Here is a 20,083-nt window from a genome sequence, read left to right on the forward strand (position 1 = left end):
CTTAGAGACAGGAAGCTGCGGAGGAGAAGGGATCCCAGGAGAGCTCACAGAGCAAGGAGCCTGGAGGGGATGCCCCCAGAGAGAGGGGCTCCCCAGAGGTGACAATGACAGCCTACAGCAGGACAGAGCCCTAAGGCTGAGAGCTGCAGGGAATCAAGGTACAGCCTGACCTGAACCCAGCTCTGGGGGCTCCTGATTCCATGAGGGAGATTGAACCAAGCCTGGCTATGGGAAGAAGGGCTGGGGGCTCCTGATTCATTATCTTTGAAAACTCGTGGCGAACGGGGGAAGTCCCGGATGACTGGAAAAAGGCTAATGTAGTGCCAATCTTTAAAAAAGGGAAGAAGGAGGATCCTGGGAACTACAGGCCAGTCAGCCTCACCTCAGTCCCTGGAAAAATCATGGAGCAGGTCCTCAAAGAATCAATCCTGAAGCACTTACATGAGAGGAAAGTGATCAGGAACAGTCAGCATGGATTCACCAAGGGAAGGTCATGCCTGACTAATCTAATCGCCTTTTATGATGAGATTACTGGTTCTGTGGATGAAGGGAAAGCAGTGGATGTATTGTTTCTTGACTTTAGCAAAGCTTTTGACACTGTCTCCCACAGTATTCTTGTCAGCAAGTTAAGGAAGTATGGGCTAGATGAATGCACTATAAGGTGGGTAGAAAGCTGGCTAGATTGTCGGGCTCAACGGGTAGTGATAAATGGCTCCATGTCTAGTTGGCAGCCGGTGTCAAGTGGAGTGCCCCAGGGGTCGGTCCTGGGGCCGGTTTTGTTCAATATCTTCATAAATGATCTGGAGGATGGTGTGGATTGCACTCTCAGCAAATTTGCAGATGATACTAAACTGGGAGGAGTGGTAGATACGCTGGAGGGGAGGGATAGGATACAGAAGGACCTAGACAAATTGGAGGATTGGGCCAAAAGAAATCTGATGAGGTTCAATAAGGATAAGTGCAGGGTCCTGCACTTAGGATGGAAGAATCCAATGCACCGCTACAGACTAGGGACCGAATGGCTAGGCAGCAGTTCTGCGGAAAAGGACCTAGGGGTGACAGTGGACGAGAAGCTGGATATGAGTCAACAGTGTGCCCTTGTTGCCAAGAAGGCCAATGGCATTTTGGGATGTATAAGTAGGGGCATAGCGAGCAGATCGAGGGACGTGATCGTTCCCCTCTATTCGACACTGGTGAGGCCTCATCTGGAGTACTGTGTCCAGTTTTGGGCCCCACACTACAAGAAGGATGTGGATAAATTGGAGACAGTCCAGCGAAGGGCAACAAAAATGATTAGGGGTCTAGAGCACATGACTTATGAAGAGAGGCTGAGGGAGCTGGGATTGTTTAGTCTGCAGAAGAGAAGAATGAGGGGGGATTTGATAGCTGCTTTCAACTACCTGAAAGGGGGTTCCAAAGAGGATGGCTCTAGACTGTTCTCAATGGTAGCAGATGACAGAACGAGGAGTAATGGTCTCAAGTTGCAATGGGGAAGGTTTAGATTGGATATTAGGAAAAACTTTTTCACTAAGAGGGTGGTGAAACACTGGAATGCGTTACCTAGGGAGGTGGTAGAATCTCCTTCCTTAGAGGTTTTTAACGTCAGGCTTGACAAAGCCCTGGCTGGGATGATTTAACTGGGAATTGGTCCTGCTTCGAGCAGGGGGTTGGACTAGATGACCTTCTGGGGTCCCTTCCAACCCTGATATTCTATGATTCTATGATTCCATGAGGAAGACAGAACCAAGCCCAGCTCTGGGAATTGGGGGGCTGAGGGACTCCTGACTCGAGGAGAGTGAGGAGCTGGAATGAGAGTCAGGGCTGGAGCAGAGCAAAGGAAAAGATTTTATTTTGGGGTTTATGTGGACTGAAAACAGACCTCTGTTAGGATATAGATATTCAGGCCTGTCTGTAAAGGCCTGTACTTTAAGAATTTAGGGGTATTCTTATCACTTGGCTAGTTCTAGAAGTATAAAAGAAAGAATCAAAATCACTGTCTGCTGGTGTAAGGGCCTTCTCTTACTGTGACAGTCTGAGGCCCTGTGCTTAGGCTAAGGCCTTTGGCTAAGCAGCAGAGGCAGCCATAAGCTAGGAAGCGACAGGTCACATCCTCACATTCCAAACTAGTCACATTGAAAGAAGGTGCTATTGGGCTGTTAGGAATACAATCCTGTCCTGATAATGCCTATCACCTCCAGAGAAAGGGAAGTGCCTAGAAAATGTAAAAAGGAAACAGCATCCTGTCTGGCAAGAACTCACTTATCAATACTGGGATGTGAAATCCTCACTTCTGTATTGTTTTGTCATTATAGTTCCTACTTTGCTATTGTTTGTCTGTATAATCTCTGTCTGGTTCTGTGATTGTTCCTGTCTGCTGTATAATTAATTTTGCTGGGTGTAAACTAATTAAGGTGGTGGGATATAATTGGTTACATAATCATGTTACAATATGTTAGGATTGGTTAGTTAAATTTCAGGAAAATGATTGGTTAAGGTATAGCTAAGCAGAACTGAAGTTTTACTATATAATCTGTAGTCAATGAGGAAGTGAGTGGGCCTTGATGGGAGGGAGGGTGGGGGTGTGTGTGTGTGTGTGTGTGTGTGTGTGTGTGTGTGTGTGTGTGTGTGTGTGTGTGTGTGTGTGTGTGTGTGTGTGTGGGAGGGAGGGAGGGAGGGAGGAAGAAAGAAAGAAAGAAAGAAATGGGAACAGGGTATGGGGGTGGAGAAATTGGAACCATGTTTTGCTAAAGGGGGAAATGGGAACAGGGAATGAGGGTAAGGAAACTGGAATCCTGTTTGGCTAAAGGGAGAAATGGGAACAGTGACACAGGTGTAAGGCTCTGTGGTGTCAGAGCTGGGAAGGAGGATACTAAGGAAGGAAACTGGAATCATGCTTGCTGGAAGTTCACCCCAATAAACATCGAATTGTTTGCACCTTTGGACTTCGGGTATTGTTGCTCTCTGTTCATGCGAGAAGAACCAGGGAAGTAAGTGGGTGAAGGAATAAGCCCCCTAACAACCTCACCAGGGGACTTTTGTCTCTGACCTTTTGGGCTGTGTGGAGTAATGTAAGGAGTGTGAAGAGGGTAAACTGAGGTGGGGTGTTTGCAGGGCCACCCTGAGCCAGCTGAGGGAGTGTTGGAGGGGGATGTGAGAAGGGGGTGATGATGGGAGGCTCGGGATCCCTACAGGCTCAGGGACATGAAATGGCCCAGACCCATCTGTAACCAGGTCCAATGGACACAGACTGCACAGGGCTGGGGGCAGCGAGGGGGGGAGGGGAGCAGAGGTGGGGAGGGGAGCAGGGATGAAATGAACCAGAGCCTAGGTTGGTGCCTGGAAAGAGCATCTGGCCTTCCTGACTCTCCCCTTGTTCAGCAATTCTGTTCTGATCGTTGCCATCCAGCTCCTGCTCCTCATCACCCTGGATGCCTCCCACCCACTGCCATCCCCTCCACTCCTTGTCCTCCCCTCCCAGGCTCTGCCTTGCTCACCTCTCACCCCCTGCTGCTCCCCCACTACCAGCCCCACTCACCCTCATGCTCACTTTGTTCCCTTCTCCCACCAGCTCCCCCTATACCTGGAACAAACTCCCTCCATGGTTAAAGTGCTGTCCTAGGAACCAACAGATCGAAGCCCAGCTTCGCCACAGGCTGCCCATGTGACTTTGGGCAAGTCACTGAGTCTCTCTGTGTTTCAATTCCCCAGCTGTGAAATGGGGATAATCGTCATGGCCGGTGGGTAAAATAGGCCAGGCTCTGGCCTCGCCCATGTTCCGCCCTCTCCCCCAAGCCATTGCCCAAGCCGGCGGGAGCTAACGGCACAGTGCTGGGGGTGGTGCTGAGGCCAGCCGGCGACCTGGCACTGGGGGCGGTACGGTGCTGGTGCTGGCCAGTGGCTCAGGACAGTTTGTCCAGGACTCCTCTGGCTGCTGGAGTGCATTCAGGGAGCTGGTTGACAGGGGGGAGTGGACATTTGGGGTGTTGTGGGGGACGGGGCCTTGGACAGAAGGGGCTGGGCCACATGGCTAGCTTCCCCGAAGGGGGGCTCACGTGCCACCCATGATAATCATCCTTCCCCCACCCTGTGTCTATCTGGTCTATTCAGACTGGAAGCTCTTTGGGGCAGGGATGGTCTGTTATGTGTTTACATCTCCCAGCACCAGGGCCCTGAGCATGGCTGGAAACTCCAGGCAGTCCTGCAGTGCAAATAATATCAGTGTGTTTAGGGTCAGATTGTGCCACACGGACTCACGCTGGGCAGCCCCTCGAGTCCCATTCCACCAGGGTGGCAGAATCTGGCCTTTAACTCAATAAGAAATTCTGTTTGTTTTATGCTGCCCTCAGATTTCCCAGGTGCTGCAGATGTTCCTGTTGAAGCCTGCACCTGGGGCGTGGAGTTGTCATGGGGAACTGGAGTGTGGAGAGCCAAGCAAGGGACAGTCGGGGCTTGTGGTCTAGGGGAAAGGAGGGGATGCTTCTCCTCTTTCCCTTGGAAGTAATTTTAAGGGTTTATCTACACAGGGAAAAGCCCTGAGTAGCTACTGCAGAACAGCTAGTCAGCACTGACTGCCTATGTGGAGACACTTATTCCATGCTAAGAGTGCCCTTGTCTGCTTTGGGTTAATCCACATTGGAACTGAGTGCCCTCAATCCCTGCTGCAGACTGAGTGCAGAATAATAGTGTCCACACGGGGAGTTAGTGCGGAATAGCTTTAAATTCACACCCTCACTATTATGGTGCAGAACAGCGATTCCACACTAGCCATGCTGGCAGAAGTGAAAGTAAGCTGGTCCGCTCCGGTCCGGCTTCCCCAGGCTGGCAATTTAAAGGGCCCAGGGCTCCCTGCAGTGGCCGGAGCCCTGGGTCCTTTCAATTGCCTCCTGCTGCCGGAGCAATGGGGTAGCGGTGGCAGGGCTCCGGTGGTGATTTAAAGGGCCTGGGGCTCCGCTGTGGTAGCGGTGGCTGGAGCCCCGGGCCCTTTACATTGCCCCTGAGCTCCCAGCCGCCTTGGCCTCTTTAAAGGCCACGCCTCTTTTGGTTGAGGCCACGCCTTTTCCAGTTGAGGCCACGCCCCCGCTGAGGACTCCAGTGTACCGGTAAGTCCTTTAAATTACTTTCACCCCTGCATGCTGGGCTCTTCTCTGTGAATTCCCTAAGCCGACAAGCCCTCAGTGTGGGGAGAGGAGGTTTGAATGCCTTGTTCCTCACCCCAGAAACCCTTCTAGAGCCACCAGCTGCCCCTCCACCCACGCTCTGCCACTGCATCCAGCAGGGTTGGATAAGCTCATTGGCTGGATGTTTCTGCCAAAAAATGGGGAGCAATGAAATAAATAATTAATTGACTAGAGGCTATAACATAGCTATAGAGAGGAGTTAAACAATTGCCTGTGGCACCAGCTTCCCCCTCACAGCAGGGGGTGTGTGTGGCGGGGGGGGGGGGGGGGAGGGGCTGGGTATTCTCGCTCGCTCTCTAACTTTCACATGGACAATGACATTTGCCCCACCCCTTAGTTACTGTGAGAGCTGTAAGAGGACTGAGCAGGGACCGAGTATCCCAGGGGAATGGGACTGCGAGGGACTGCGGCAGTGTCAGCGTTAGTTACCTGCGTATCCTCGGGCTCTGGCGAGTCCTGAAATAATCAGACATGAGAATTTACACCAACGAAATGCAGACTCAGCAAGTCACAGACTCAACAAGTCACACGCTGTGAAAAATAAACGACATGGAGCTTACCCAGTTCTGCCGGAGGGTCCATGGGAATGAGAGGGGAGAAAAGGGAAAAAAGAACATAAATGAATCAATAGGAGAGATTCTCAGTAACAAAAGTGCCCAGTTCTAAACCCACATTACATTGGCCTCAGTGGGAATTTTGCCTGAGTAAGGACAGCTGGATTGGGCTCCTAATCAGTAGTTAGGGCTTCTCCTTTATCGCACCTGCTCCTGCAAAACCTCCCCCCAGAAATCAATGGGGCTGCACCTGTGGGGATCACTCATGTGAGTCACGGGGGCAGATAAAGGGCCTGGTTCTCTCCCTGCTCCGGTCACTGTGTGCTGGGATGGTGCAGACTGGCTGGGACCTGGTCCTGGACATCAGAGAATTCCCCTGGCATAGGGAGAGCCCAGCTGGGGTAAAACAGTGTAACTGGGTCCTGTGCCAATTGCCCCCCTCACCCTGGTGTAGGGGGCATGTCAGGGCTGGGAATGAGGGGCTCGGGTGTGTGTGCTGGGGCAGGGCAGGGCACATCACCAATTCTCAGGGACCACAGCCAGCTGGAGTGAATCAGAACAGCCCCTGGGGCAGCCTGAGAACCAGGGAGCCATAACCAGCTCCTGCCCTGCCCCCACCCCCCACCTCGAGCAAGTCCTGGCACAGCAGAGAACCTGGGCCTGCAGCTCAAAGAACTCTTCCTTCGTAAGTGTCTCCATCCCCTGGGTGATGCTGGTGACCCCAAGGGGTGCTGAGCTCCTACTACTCCTGCCGGCTTCAGTGTGATCAGACCCATGTGACTGATCCTACAGCTGCTTTGTGTGGAACCAATAGGGATGATCCTGCTCCAAGGAAACCTCTGTGTGCGGGAGTACATCAATGGAGAGTTCACAGGGTGGGCCCTATTCATGTAAAATAATTATTGTTCTTGTTACAGGGTGTCTCTGGTGTCAGTAAGTGAAGTTTGTTTGTTTGTGTTTAAGACTCTATTTCCAAGGGTTAATGTGAAAAATAAAACTGTTAATATTAGGGTTGCCAGGTGTCCGGTTTTTGACTGGAACACCTGGTCGAATAGGGACCCTGGTGGCACTGCTGACTGGGCCGTTAAAAGTCCAGTCGGCAGTGCAGCGGGGCTAAGGCAGGCTCCCTGTCTGGGAACCAGGGCCAATTTGAGCTGTGGGGGCAGTGCCTGCGGGCACTGAGGCACCTGGCTGACCCTGTGCCTAGAAGCCGGACATGCTGGCTGCTTCCAGGAGCTATGCAGAGCCAGGGCGGGCAGGCAGGCAGCCCCGCTGACTGGGAGCCACCTGAGGTAAGTGCCATCAGGTCGGAGTCCAAACCCTCTCCAGCACCCCAACCCCCGGCCGGAACCCTCTCCTGCACCCTAACTCCCTCTCAGAGCCCAAACCCCTGCCCCAGACCTGAGCTCCCACCGGCACCCAAACTCCCTCCTGGAGCCTACACCCCCTCCTGCATCCCAAATCCCTGCTCCAGCCTTGAGCCCACTTCCACACTTCAAACCCCTTGGCTCCAGCCCGGACCCCCTCCTGCACCCCAAACCTCTCATCCCTGGCCCCACCCCAGAACCTGCACCCCCAGCTGGAGCCTTCACCCCCTTCTGCACCCCTGCCCCAGCCCAGAGCCCCTTCCCACACCCTGAACCCCTCATTTCTGCTCCCACCCCAAAGCCCGCACCCCCAGCCAGAGCCATCACCCCCTACTGCACCCCAAACCCTTGCCCCAGCCCAGTGAAAATGAGTGAGGGTAGGGGAAAGTGAGCGACAGAGGGAGGAGGGATGGAGTGAGTGGGGGTGGGGCCTCAGAGAAGGCGCAGGGCCAAGGGGCAGAGGCGGGGCAAGGGTGTATGGTATTGTGCCATTGGCAACTGTAGTTAATATTCATATTTCAATACCACAAATTTTCCATCCATTATGTCTGGATAATATCTGGATATCCCCTTGTCGTGTACCTTACCTGTAACACATTAATTTTTTACACTAACACGTCTTTGCACACACAGCTCTGAATGTTCCTTTTCCAATTTAAAGCATAACCAAAACTAGTAAAAACACACATACCTTTCACTGCCTCGTATTCCCCTGGAAAGTCAAAGACATCCTGAGTTAACGTTGAGTCTCAAAACTTAATGGGAAATAGTCAAGCGAAAACCAACATCTCCCTCACTGATACGAATGTTTTGCAAGATTTGTCCATAAGATGCTAAGCAGAGCACAGCCCAGGAGCCGGCTTCTTAGGGAGGCAGGGGCCCAACCTGTCCTACTGCAGCTGTTACATGTACCATGTTATACACCTCAAACACTGCACAGGTAAACCTGGACCAGAGAGCAGAGCTTCCTGGCTCCACATCACTACTCCCTGTCCCTCCCATATGCATCCCCGAAACCCTCCCCACCTGCCTCTCTTCATCCCCGGTCCTCTGCACAGACACACACACCTTTAAGTGGGGTTGCCAGTTTTGGTTGGATGTATTCCTGGAGATATCATCACATGACAATCTTTAATTAAAGATTGATCTTTAATTCCTGGAGATTCCAGGCCAATCCTGGAGGGTCAGCAACCCTACCTTTAAGCCCCACCTGATGCCATACCTGCATATCCCATGGCCAGGCTTCTGCCCCACTCCACATTGTTATTTGCACTCCAGTTGCACCTAGAAGTCACACTCAGATCTGGGCCCCACTGCGCTAGGTCCTGTACACACACACTCAGCACCAGGCCCCACTGTGCTAGGTCCTGTACGCACACACTCCAGGCTGGGCCCCACTGCGCTAGGTCCTGTACACACACACACTCAGGGCCACGCCCCACAGCCAGGGCTGGATTAACTCTTCTGGGGGCCTGGGGCTAGTTGATTTTGTGGGGCCCCCTAGGCTCTGGGGTTGGGCCAAAAATGCAGGGTTCAGTGTGTGGGATGCAGCTGCAGGGGAGCGGTCTGGGTGGGAGGTAAGGTGCAGGAGAAGGCTGGGGCTGGGGGCTCTGGGAGGGAGGCAGCATGCAGGAGTGGGATGGGAGGGAGGGAGGGAGGGTGCAGAAGCAGGCTGAGGGGTGGGAGTGTGGGGTCTGGGAGGGAGGGTGTAGGAGCCGGGTGGGGGTGCGGGGTCTGGGAGGGAGGAAGGGATGTAGGGTGCTGGAGCAGGCAGAGGGTGGGAGTGCAGGGTCCGGGAGGGCGTTAGGGTGCAGGAGCGGGCTGGGGGGGTGGGAGTGCGGGGCCTGGGAGGGCGGTAGGGTGTAGGAGGGGGCTGACATGCGGGGCGCTTACTTGGCGCTCCCGCTTGGTTCGGGGGGGGGGGGGAGACGGGGGGGACACCTGTCAATGGATCCCAGCCAATGGGAGCGACGGGGGCGGAGCGAACGAAGCACTAGGACAGGGCTCCAACCCAGGGCGGGTGGGGGAGGAAAGGGTCAGCAGTGCACGGAGCCGCTTCCCCCCACCCCCCGCCAGGCAGAGTCGGCCAAGAATGCAACACGGAGGAGCTTTAGTGGCTGCAGCCCGGCCCCCGCGCTTAGCCCGGGGCCCTGGGCTACAGACGCTTAAAGGCCCTTTCTTAATCCGGCCCTGCCCACAGCACTAGACCTGTGCACACACTCCAGACTATAAGAGACATAATCCCTACTCCAAAGAGTTTACAGTCTTGGGGCCTGACCCTGCAAATATTTATGCCCCGGTCTAACTTTACCCACAAACCTCCTCCTCTTCCCCACCCACCCCTCTTAACTGCTGCCCCATCTCCCTCCTCCCTTTTGTCTCTGAACTCAGTGAACCCAGTCTGCAAACAATGCTTGTGTCTCCAGCTGTCCTAGATCCCTTCCAGTCTGACTTTTCCCGCTCCACTCTCACTGGGGTCCCTAGTGATCACCCTGGCCAAATCTCAGTGCCCACAACCTTGTGGTTATTTTTGGTTCCTCCCTCTGCACTCCCAGGCCATTTCCAAACGCTGCTGCTGCTTCTTGGGTGTTATCTCCAGTATCTGCCCTTTTCTCTCCATCCTTGCAGCACAATCTCTCTCTCAGGCCCTCATTATATCCTGCCACAACTAAAACCACAGCCTCTTCTATGACTCCCATACGCACCCACTATCCCCCTTCTGTCCACACAAACTGCATCTAACAAAGCGACAGTCCCTGGCCCAGGGAGCTCACCCTCTGCATGGCAGACAGGGTACAACAGGGGGATGAAATAGACAAGTGGGGTGAAGGGGTTCGGAGGGGGAGATAACGATAAAAACAAACCAAAGCCCAGCTCACCAGGTGTCCAATGCCAGCCAGGAGAGATTCCAGGGGCCACAGCACAGCTGGGTTTGGAGGAGGGATTAAAGAGAGGAGAAGGGGGCAGCTTTACTAATACTGAGGGGGTGTTTTTCTGTACATGGAAAGGGAGGGGGAGAAAACACTGTGCTTTTTAAGGGAGAAGCAGACAGGAGGGTGACCCAGGCTGAGGGTGACCAGACACCCCAATATTATCAGGACCGTCCCAATATGAGGGGCTTTGTTTTATATATGCAACTATACACCCTACCGCAAAAAAAAAGTCCTTATTTTTCACGCTTGCTACCTGGTCACCATACCTAGGCTGCCAGGAGAAAAAAAAAAAAAGCCCAGCAGCAGTACAGCTCCCCCTGGAAGTGGTGACGAGGGTGACCCGGCCCCATGCGCCTGCCCCTAGAACCGGCCCTGCAGGCTGCCATCGCTGGCAGAGGGAAGGTGGCGCCAATTGCTCAGACAGGGTGGGACTAACTGGTGAGGGACCTAAAGGCAAAGACAAGGAGCTTGTGCTGGAGGGGGCCTCAGTGGAACTAAGTGGAGGATGTGGTAGGAGAGACGAGCCTGAGGGCTGAGCCTAGCAGCCGTGCTTTGGATGCAGCTGAGGGGACAAAGCGGCTGGCATGAAGGCCGGACAGGAGGCGATCACAGCAGTGGAGGTGTGAGATGAACAAGAGTCTGGGCTGTTGAGACGGACACAAGAGGCTGTATCTGTGACGTGTTATACAGGCAGGAGCAGGGAGACTGGGGTGAGGTCAGGACGTGCGGGCCCAGCGAGAGGCTGAGTCAGAGATGATGCCCAGATTTCTGGCCTGAGTGACTGGGCAGATGGAGGTGTTGTTAGGGTGGCCAACACTGTATTTCAAAAATACAGGACAGCTTTTTTCTGCCCCTCCCACTCAACTCCCAACTCAGGCCAACATCATGGAGTGGTTCTCCCAGCCAGGGCTGGGGAAATAGCCCCGGTCCCCTCCCATAAGGAGCCACCTCGAGCAGGGCTCAGACTCCAGACCTCCCACTCCACTCTGGGCTCCTTCCAGTCAGCTCAAGCCTCACACCCCACCTCAGGGCTACAATCTCTGGACCACAGGAGGGGGAGAGATCCTGGTACCTAGCTCGGGGCAGACCAGTGGGCAGGATGGGAGGCAGGGAGGGAGGGAGGGCAGCCCCAGCCCCCTGCCTCTGGGAGGGCTCATGGTGTTATCCAAAGAGATGAAGAAACTAGGAAGTGAGGAGGGCTATGAGGGGTGCAGAAGAGATTAAACACTCAGCTGTTGAACCTAAGTTGCCCTCTAGACATTGATGAGGAGATGTCAGATAGGTTGAGATGTGGGAACAGTCTTTAGTGGAGAAACAGTTTGAGAGACATTGGCACAGAGGTGGTATCTGAAGTCATGTGTGTAGATAGGAGCTACTAGAGGCAGGGTGTGGAGAGAGGAGAGCAGGGGGCCAAGCACTGGGCTCTGGGGGAGGGATGTTCTCTGAAAGAGGGAGACAGGAAGAGACCAACCCAACAAAACAGACACCGAAGAAGTGATTAGAAAGGCAGGAAGAGAACTAGTAGAGGAGGGAGCTGTGAAAGCCAAGGATTTAATGGAGACGAGTGGTCTGGTCAGTGGTGTCAGAAGGAGGAGCATAAAGCTAGCGCAAGGAGAATGAGGATCACATAGAAGCCATAGGAGCTGGCGAGGAAGGTCATTAGAAACTTTGGCGAGAGCGGTTTCAGGGGAGTGCAGGGGACAGAGGCTGGATTGGAGCACGTCTAGGATGGAATTGGAGGAGAGGAACTCCAGACAGCGATTGTAGACAGAGTGTTCACTGAGTTTAGAGATGGAAGGCAGAAGGGACAATAAGTAGACAGGGAACTGGGGTTGGGGATGGAAAGTGTAAAGATGGGCGAGACTAAGTGTCACAGGGTGTCTGGTCTTTTAAGGGGAGTTGGGCCCAGCCCCACCCTGTGACTAATCAGCTGATGTTGAGACCAGGGATCAGGTGACGGCTTAAAGATCGCCTTGTCCTCATAAAAGCCTGGCCAGCAAGTCCCTCAGCTAAGGAGAGCTTCAGGGAGCAGGAAGACACCTGCAGGACATCCTAGGACAGGGAAAAAAGCCCTGTTCATGTCTGATTGTAACAAAAACATGAAAACAAAGTTTTAACAAGGTTTTAAACAGGAATTTGGATGGGCATCCAGATCTCTGAGGCAGCTTCGAAAACCTCAGCCTCATTGTGTGAAAGGCTAGAAATTTGTAACTCCATTCCCTGCACCAGCCTTCTCACAGCCACTGTGAATAGAACTATCCAGTGGGTGAGAAATACCCTGTTAGACAGGATAACCTGCAAACAAGTATAGGCTATAGATTGTATTTCTTATACCTGTAACTTTATGTTTCCAAATCTACACTTGCTTTTAGTTGAGTCTCTGTCTTAGGCTCTATTAATTAAACTTCAGTTTTGTTTCACTGTAGACGTGTCTAAGTGCCTGGTGCAAAGGAGTGTATTGAACCAAGGTGAAGCCGGTAAGCGGGGGTGCATTGCTGGTGTCCAGGAGGAGACAGGGGACTGGGCACAGGGGTGTAACAAAGCCGGGGTGTGAATTGCTAGCCTGCAGAGAGACACAGTGGGGCTCATGGAGCCCGGAGCACAGCACCTCGTGTTGCCTGTAGCCAGTAGCTTTGGCAGAGTTTCCCCGGGTGGGCACAGACAAGGTTCTCACACTGTGAGCAGGCTGCAGCGATTTAGAACTCGTGTAACCCCAAAGGCATCTCAGAGCTCCCGATACACTGAATGGGGAGAAGCAGGCGACTTAGAATGGGATCCACAGAACCCAGTGTGTTAGAAGCCATGTAAGCCAGTCAATGGGAGAGGCCGACAAGAGGGGTATGTTCTAAGCCCCACCCCTCTCCTGAATTTGGTGCCTTTCTCTGCTAGTGATCCACAGCCAGGAGCCCCTCTTCTGGAGCCAGGCAGATTAGGCATCTCTTTGTGTCTGAGAGACAGAGGAAGGCACGGGCCACGTGCCACGCAAGATGGCCGAAGGGTAGAGAGGTGTTATAGAGTGATTCTGAGTTAATGTTTAATTAAAGTGTAACAAAAGAGACAAAAAGAAAAGGAGTACTTGTGGCACCTTAGAGACTAACCAATTTATTTGAGCATAAGCTTTCGTGAGCTACAGCTCACTTCATCGGATGCATCTCTAAGGTGCCACAAGTACTCCTTTTCTTTTTGCGAATACAGACTAACACGGCTGTTACTCTGAAAAGAGACAAAGGGAGCTTCACATCAGAATGTCCCATAGCCCAGTGATTAGAGCATTCTCCTGAGAGGTAGAAGATACTTGTTTAAATGCCTTCTCCTTATCTGGCAGATATGTGGGACTTGAACCAGAGTCTCCCACAGCCCAGGTGGGTACCCTAACCCCTGGGCTAAATGTTACAAAGGAGGCTCACAACCTCTCCCTTTCCCACCTCGTTCTGTGTGCTGGTGGGTAGCCTCTGAGCACATCTACTGGATCAGGCCCCACAAGTGAGCTAAATGCTCCTCCCCTCAGTTTATGTGTCTCCAGGGGCACAGGTGGGAGATGGTTGCCTTGCTATAGACATCTGGGCACCTGTGTGCTTCATGTGCCCAGAGGCAGAAACTTAGACACTGAGAGAACTTTTACACCAGAGATTAATGCCCCGAGTGAGTTTAGGTGCCTACAAGGTTGGGTTTCAACCAAGTGGGGTTTTGTGGACCATGGTGCCTAAAACTAGGATTGAGAGGCTTATGTCTGGGGTTTCTTTGTAGATCCGGGCCGTAATGCACAGTGCAATTCCCAGATAAAAACTACATTAATGTGGAGCTAAGGCTGAGAGAACATACTTGTAACTTAGGGTAAAACACATTACAGGAGGAATCTTTTAATTATTCCCAAACCAAGTGTTATACACCCAGGAAATACAAATTATGGTTAAATTATAAAAGAAATCTATGGTCTAGAAATGCAGCTAAGGCATCTAAACAACCTTAACTCTGCCCTGCAGTAAGATCATGAGGGGGAAACTGAAAAACATTGTGTGCCTTTAAAAATCATTTTCATTTAATGTAGAACCACACACACTGCTCTGCACTGATCAGACCTGTATGGTTATTGTATGGAGTCACTGCAGGGTGGAGCTGAGGTTGTGGGTGTGCATGGTCACTGAGGGTAAAATCCCTTCCCCCTCCCCCCCATATTACATGGGCACAGAAGGGTCAGAACACAGGGGGTTCCCGGGTGTGGGATCTTGTCAAACACTGGACAAGTCTCTCCTGGTTCATCTACATTGCAGAAAACCTTGTGTCAGTGGGTGTGAGCCTGGGGCAACTGACTCGGGCTTGCAGCGCTTGCACTACAGGGCTGAAAATATCAGTGTAGAAGTTTCTGCTTGGGCTGGCACCTGGGCTCTGAAACCCAGCGATGGGGGAGGGTCTCAGAGTCTGGGCTCCAGTTCCAGTGGGAATGGCTACACTGCTAGATTTAGCCCTGCAGTACAAGCCCCAGTCAGTTGACCCAGGCTCTGAGACTCGCAGCCAGGGTGGGTTTTTGCACTGTACACGTACCCACAGTCTCCAGCAATGAGACTGACCAAGTTGGGCTGGTGTATTCAGTGCCCTGGGCTCAAGGTGCCATTTCTGTAATTTCCATGGGGTTTATTAGGACAAATGGGCCCTTCACCCTTCAGAGCCTCTTTGTGTCAGTGTGAGCAGCCCTGAGCTCCCTGCTTGGGGCTCTGGTGCCAATATGGAGACATTCCTTGTCACTCATTCAAACAGGCTGTAACTCCACTTGCTAAAATTGAGCTAAAGGTGTTAAACTGTGACTCCACTGGCAGTAAATGTGGCTTTCAATTGAGTTAAGTTGGCTCAACTGAGCTGACTTGACATGAAATCTTCAACACATCCCATTGGTCCCAGACACTGACCTTTCTGCCTCTTCATCTCAGATTGCAGAGCCTCTAGAGGGAGAAAAGAGGGAGAGGTGAGACTTCCCCCTGTAGTCTTAATGGGGATAATGTTAATTTTGTAACTGGCCCAGACACTGACCTTTCTCTCCTTCCCGTTCAGACAGCAAGGTCTCTAGAGAGAGAACAGGGTGAGAGGTGATGCATCAGTTCATAGATTCCAAGGCCAGGAGGGACCATTGTGATCACCTAGTCTGACCTCTGCATAACACAAGCCAGGGGGCTTCCCCACAATAATTCCTACAGCAGATTGTTTAGAAAAACATCCAATCTTGATTTACAAACTGCCAGTGCTGGAGAATCCACCACAGCCCTTGGGAAATTGTTCCAATCATTAATTAATAATGGCAAGATTTCACCCTATTTTATTTATGGGGATAACTCTAGTGTCAGCTAGTGTAATGGGATCCAAACACTGACCTTTCTCGCTCTCCATATCAGATCGCAGAATCTCTAGAGGGAGAAAAGGGCGAGAGGTGAGATTTCACCATCATGTTTATGGTGCAGTTCCAGATATTAGTATAATTGTGCTGTAACTATGAAAGTGAGGCAGACAGACTGACAGGACACAAAGACAGATCTGTCTCAACATTCCTGCACTGACCATCCCTCACTTCCCTCCCCCACTGACCATCACCTCTAGGAGCTGCTGTAAGTGTCTCCCCCAGGAGCCATCTCCGCTTCCTGGGCCTCGTCACACTCCTGTCTGATCTGACTGTTGTGGGGGAGAGGAGAGAAGGTCTCTTTTTTTATCCAGTTCCCTGTCTGCTCCCCTCTGTGCCCATCCCCTGGGCGGCCCCAGCTCTCCCCAGCTCCTGACTGTGGGGATGGGGAGGAAAGTGAAAGATGGGAATGGGGCATTGACCTGAGCTGGATAAGGGACAGGGTCTGGTTGGCTCCATCATAGGTCAACTGCTGGCCATGTATCACTAGGGTCATGCCTATTCCCTGATCCTAGTGATATCTGGGAAAAGCTCCTTCTAGGGCCTGGGTAGATGGGGTGCCCCAGCTAAGAATCGGGTGGAGGGGTCTTTCTTTAGCTGGATGCTTGGGTCAGCATGAGCTAGGGAGGGGTGTGTGGATGGGCCCCTACAGGCATCACCTCTAAGATCAGCTCTTTCCTACTTGGAGCTCATCCACTTGGTGCATCAGCCCTGAGGTGCCAACACTGCTGGAAATTGAGGTAGCATCATGTCTGCCAGTCACTGCTGAGAACAGCCTGAGCGAGACCATCTTGTGACCCAGTGTGAGCAGCGTCTCAGACCAGCTGTGCAAGTCCTGAGTGTGTTTGTGTTATTACAGCATCCTAGCCACAGCTCACCAGGGCAGCTAGTGCAGAGAATTCTCTGAAAGGCCCAACAAGACAGTGACAGTTAATTTTTCTGATTTTTTTAGTGCTTGGAAATGAGCCCAACATAGCTCTCTCTGGACACAGACAAATTTTACATATGACTGAAAATGAGTGAATCCCTGTGTGATGGGGCCTATCAACCATGCACTGGTCCAACAAGGGTTGAACACAGCCTATGGGTGCAAGAGGCCATGCTTCCTCGCCCCTCCTGGACACGCTCCAACTGGACGCTGGATATACAAGGGAGCAGTTCAGCCCAGCCTGGGCTAACAGCGGAAGAGAGCGTACGCATGCTCTGAGCTCCTGCCAGGAAGCTGCTAGAGCTGCAGACTGTGGCAGCTGAACACACCGAGCCCACGGCAGAACCCCGGTTGACTGCGGAGACAGAGGAAGACAGATGGCTGCTGCTGGTGGAGGAAATGCCATCACTGGAATCATGGGTGGGAAGCAGCCCAGGAAGATTATTTGTTGAGGTTGGAACCTGAATCTGAAACCAGGGCTACTGGTTTCATAGGGCCCTGGGTTGGGACCCAGTGGAGCAGGGTGGATCTGGGTCCCCCTACCCCTTCCCGCGCCTACCACTGGGTGCAGGTGCCACCCCAGGGATTGGGTGCTACTGCCTGAGATGGTGACTATTGGGCACTGCTACTGGAGGCTAGAGCCACTGGGTGTTAAAGCCCCAGATTGATTGACTTTCGCTGCTAGGCCTCGCTGTCCTGAGGATAGGGGCAGCCGTATTGACTCTGGCCATGGGGCCTCACTGCCTTGAGGGCGAGGGCAAGGGCAGCGCCATATATTCTGGTCACAGGGCCTCTCTGCCCTCCACACCCACCCTGCCTAGGTGCTCAACATGATGGGATTGCTTGCCCAAATGATCACTTTTGGCTGACTGATTTAGTTGGGGATTGGTCCTGCTTTGAACAGAGGGTTGGACTAGATGACCTTCTGAGGTCCCTTCCAACCCTGAGATTCTATGATTCTATGTGGGATCCCCCATCTCCTTGTTATTGGGGCAGGAGTAATAAAGGGTTGTTATCCTTGGTGTGTGAATCAAGAGCAGCAGAACTGTACGTGGCATAACTGATTGAAGGACTCACCCTCAACTAAATGGCACTCGCTAGGCAGTGGACATGGGCTCCAAAGCCTAGTGAGGCTGGCCAGCCAGCTATTTGATCCTTTATGTCTGCTGTGTAATAACAAAGTTAATTTGGACTCAATTGAGAGTTTTGTTATACACCCCAGAGCTGAAATCACTGATATTTAGGTCTAACTGTTAGACCTTGTTTGGGACAGCGTCTCTGATGTAAGAGTTTGCTTAGCGTGCACCAGCCAGTGAGGCTCCCACACTCTAACAGCTGAAATCATGAGAGCTGTGCTCAGTGCAGGGGACCTGAAAACATCCTGGTGGATTGGTATAGCAATTGGCCAGCAGGGTGGCTGGGGAAGAGAAGCAGAGGGCCAATTGTCTGGCAGGGTAGCTGGTGAAGAGGCACAGTGGTCAGCCAGCATGGTGGCTGGCGACGAGGAGTGACAAGCAATTGCCTGGGCAGCAGAGCTACTAATGTGCCTGCTTATCCCCTCTCCACCCAGGGTGGGAGGTGAACTCTGCAGATGCACCTCTGGGTCTGCACTGACCCAGAACAACAACTGTGAGTGGGGTGCAGAGAAGGGATGGGCATGTTAAAGGGACATTTGGTTGCTGGACTGAAGAACCTGAGGGGAAAAGGACACTGCTTGAGTCTTTGGCTCATTGTTTATGTTTATGAACTCTGTTTGTGGTGTATTCCCAAATTAATGCTGGGTTATTTCCAACCTTTTATTAAGTTTCTTTCTACACTGAGACTTTGTGCTTGCAAGAGAGAAAGTATTGCCTCTTAGAGACACCCAGAGCGTGGTATATAATTGTCCCAGGTTACTGGGTGGGGGCTCAAGCTCGTTTTGTGTTGTCTTGTTGAAGAGAAACCCCTAGATATTGAACTCGGCCCTTGTTGCTGCCAGTTCCAGCAGGCAGAAGGCTTACCGGTGACAGTTCTAAAGGTACAACACCCAGTTCCAGCTTTCACAAGTACAAAGCACAGCTCCTTTCTGCTTCTCTGAATTATCTGCTTCCGTCCTCACTGTGAAATTGTTGTAACAGACATTTCCCCTTCCCAATTCTTCAGATACTTGTAAATTCCCACACAGCACTTCAGGCGAGAAAACCCTGGCTGGGACTTTCACAGATGCCTTGGAGGTTTGCACACTCAGTGCCCATTAATTTAAACAAAAATTGAGTATTCAGATCCCTTAGGCAGCTTTGAAAACCCCAGCATTGCTAGAGATGCCCAGATCACTGAAGGCCAATTTCTACCCCTTGTGATCAGAGGAAAACCTACAGCTGAGCACTTGTACTACAATAGAGAGTTTATTGCCCTGTCCCTGTAGCAGGATCTCAGGGCTTGTCTACACCTACAGCACTGCAGCTGCACCAGTGCAGATGTGCCGCTGGAGCGCTTAGTGGAGATGCTACCTACACTGACAGGAGAGCCTCTCCCATTGGGGTAGGTACTCCACCTCCCCGAGAGCTAGGTCGGTATCACTGAGTTGCTCACGGGTCAGGATTTCCCACACCCCCAAGCGTGGGATGTAGTTATACCGATAGAAGTGTGCAGTGTAGATCCACCCTCAGTCTGAGCACAGCAAGTTTCAGCGCAATAACTTGCCAGTGTAGACAGGCTCCCAGCACTGGGAGCTACGCCCCGCCCCTCGTGGAGTGGTTTTCCCGGAACGCAGGGAGAGCTCTCTCTGAGTGCTGGTGCATGACCACACAGTAGATAAGGTAATTGCTAACCTCTCCATTATCACTACTTTCCCATTCACAGCTCCTACTCCTCTAGAAGGGGAGGGGAAGGGGCATGCACAGACTGGGGCGGGGGCAGAACTGGAACCGAAGAAATCCCCTCTCTCCTCCTACTTTCTGTTAGTTTTTTCTTGCCAAGTTACAAATGTCAGCGCTCCAAGCCCAGCTCACTGAGCCCCACATGGGTGTTTCAATGTAAGTGGTGCTGATCCCCGTGGAATAGTTCAGAATCCCATTTGATTGGGATCCTTTAGTGGGTGTTGAAGGGGTGAAGCCATTTGACACTTCTCAGCTCAACTGTGAAGTCATCGTTCACCCTTCTCCCGCCGCCCATTGCCTGAAACTCTTCTGAACATGGAATCAAAGCCCCTTAATCCCTGTATCTTTACTTTTGTTTTTCATTTTTCTCTCCCCTCACCCCAAAGCCCCCTCTCCCGTTACTTCACCTATTGCTCTGTGTCGCCTCCAGAAGCAGTAACCGGCCAGGGCCATGAGAACAGCCAGGAGAGTCAGGATCACCCAGAGAGCCACTTTCGAGGGATTGACCCTTGGGAAAAATGGCTCTGCAAGAGAAAGTGCCATTGACTTGGGAGCAAACACGCGCAGAATGAAGGCAGGACACTGTGACAGTGGTGACACCGTGGTTAGTTAAAAGAATCTCACAGGGAAATACATCGTGAGATGTGGCTCCTTTGTGCTTTATTATTAAGTCAATGAAAGTCCAAGCTTTATTCTTCTTACTGATCATGGTTCGTTAAAGGGAGGGGGCGTGTTGGAGGTAGGGAGGGGGTAGGGTGGAGCTCTGCTGTGTTACATCTATCCCCCACCTGCATAAATTCAGGTATTTCCTAGGCTGCTCTAACTGATCCCCAAGCTGCAGCCAGTGCAGACTGGCCCTCAGAATCAGAGAGTTGTGACT

At 52.2% G+C, this 20,083-nt stretch overlaps 1 protein-coding gene across 1 annotated transcript in view; it reads right to left on the bottom strand.

Moving 5' to 3' along the window:
- The window catches only part of LOC141998730 (butyrophilin subfamily 1 member A1-like), a 61,382-nt gene that overhangs the window by 11,920 nt on the left and 29,379 nt on the right, over window positions 1-20,083 (bottom strand). The window contains exons 4-7 of the mRNA XM_074971708.1: window positions 19,611-19,727; window positions 15,395-15,427; window positions 15,057-15,089; window positions 14,932-14,968 (exon numbers count right to left, since the gene is read on the bottom strand). Of these exons, the coding sequence (XP_074827809.1) occupies window positions 14,932-14,968; window positions 15,057-15,089; window positions 15,395-15,427; window positions 19,611-19,727 (220 nt within the window). The remainder of the gene's footprint in view (window positions 1-14,931; window positions 14,969-15,056; window positions 15,090-15,394; window positions 15,428-19,610; window positions 19,728-20,083) is intronic.

Source organism: Natator depressus, chromosome 14 (assembly GCF_965152275.1).
Source record: "Natator depressus isolate rNatDep1 chromosome 14, rNatDep2.hap1, whole genome shotgun sequence".
In the NCBI taxonomy this organism is placed as follows: Eukaryota; Metazoa; Chordata; order Testudines; family Cheloniidae; genus Natator; species Natator depressus.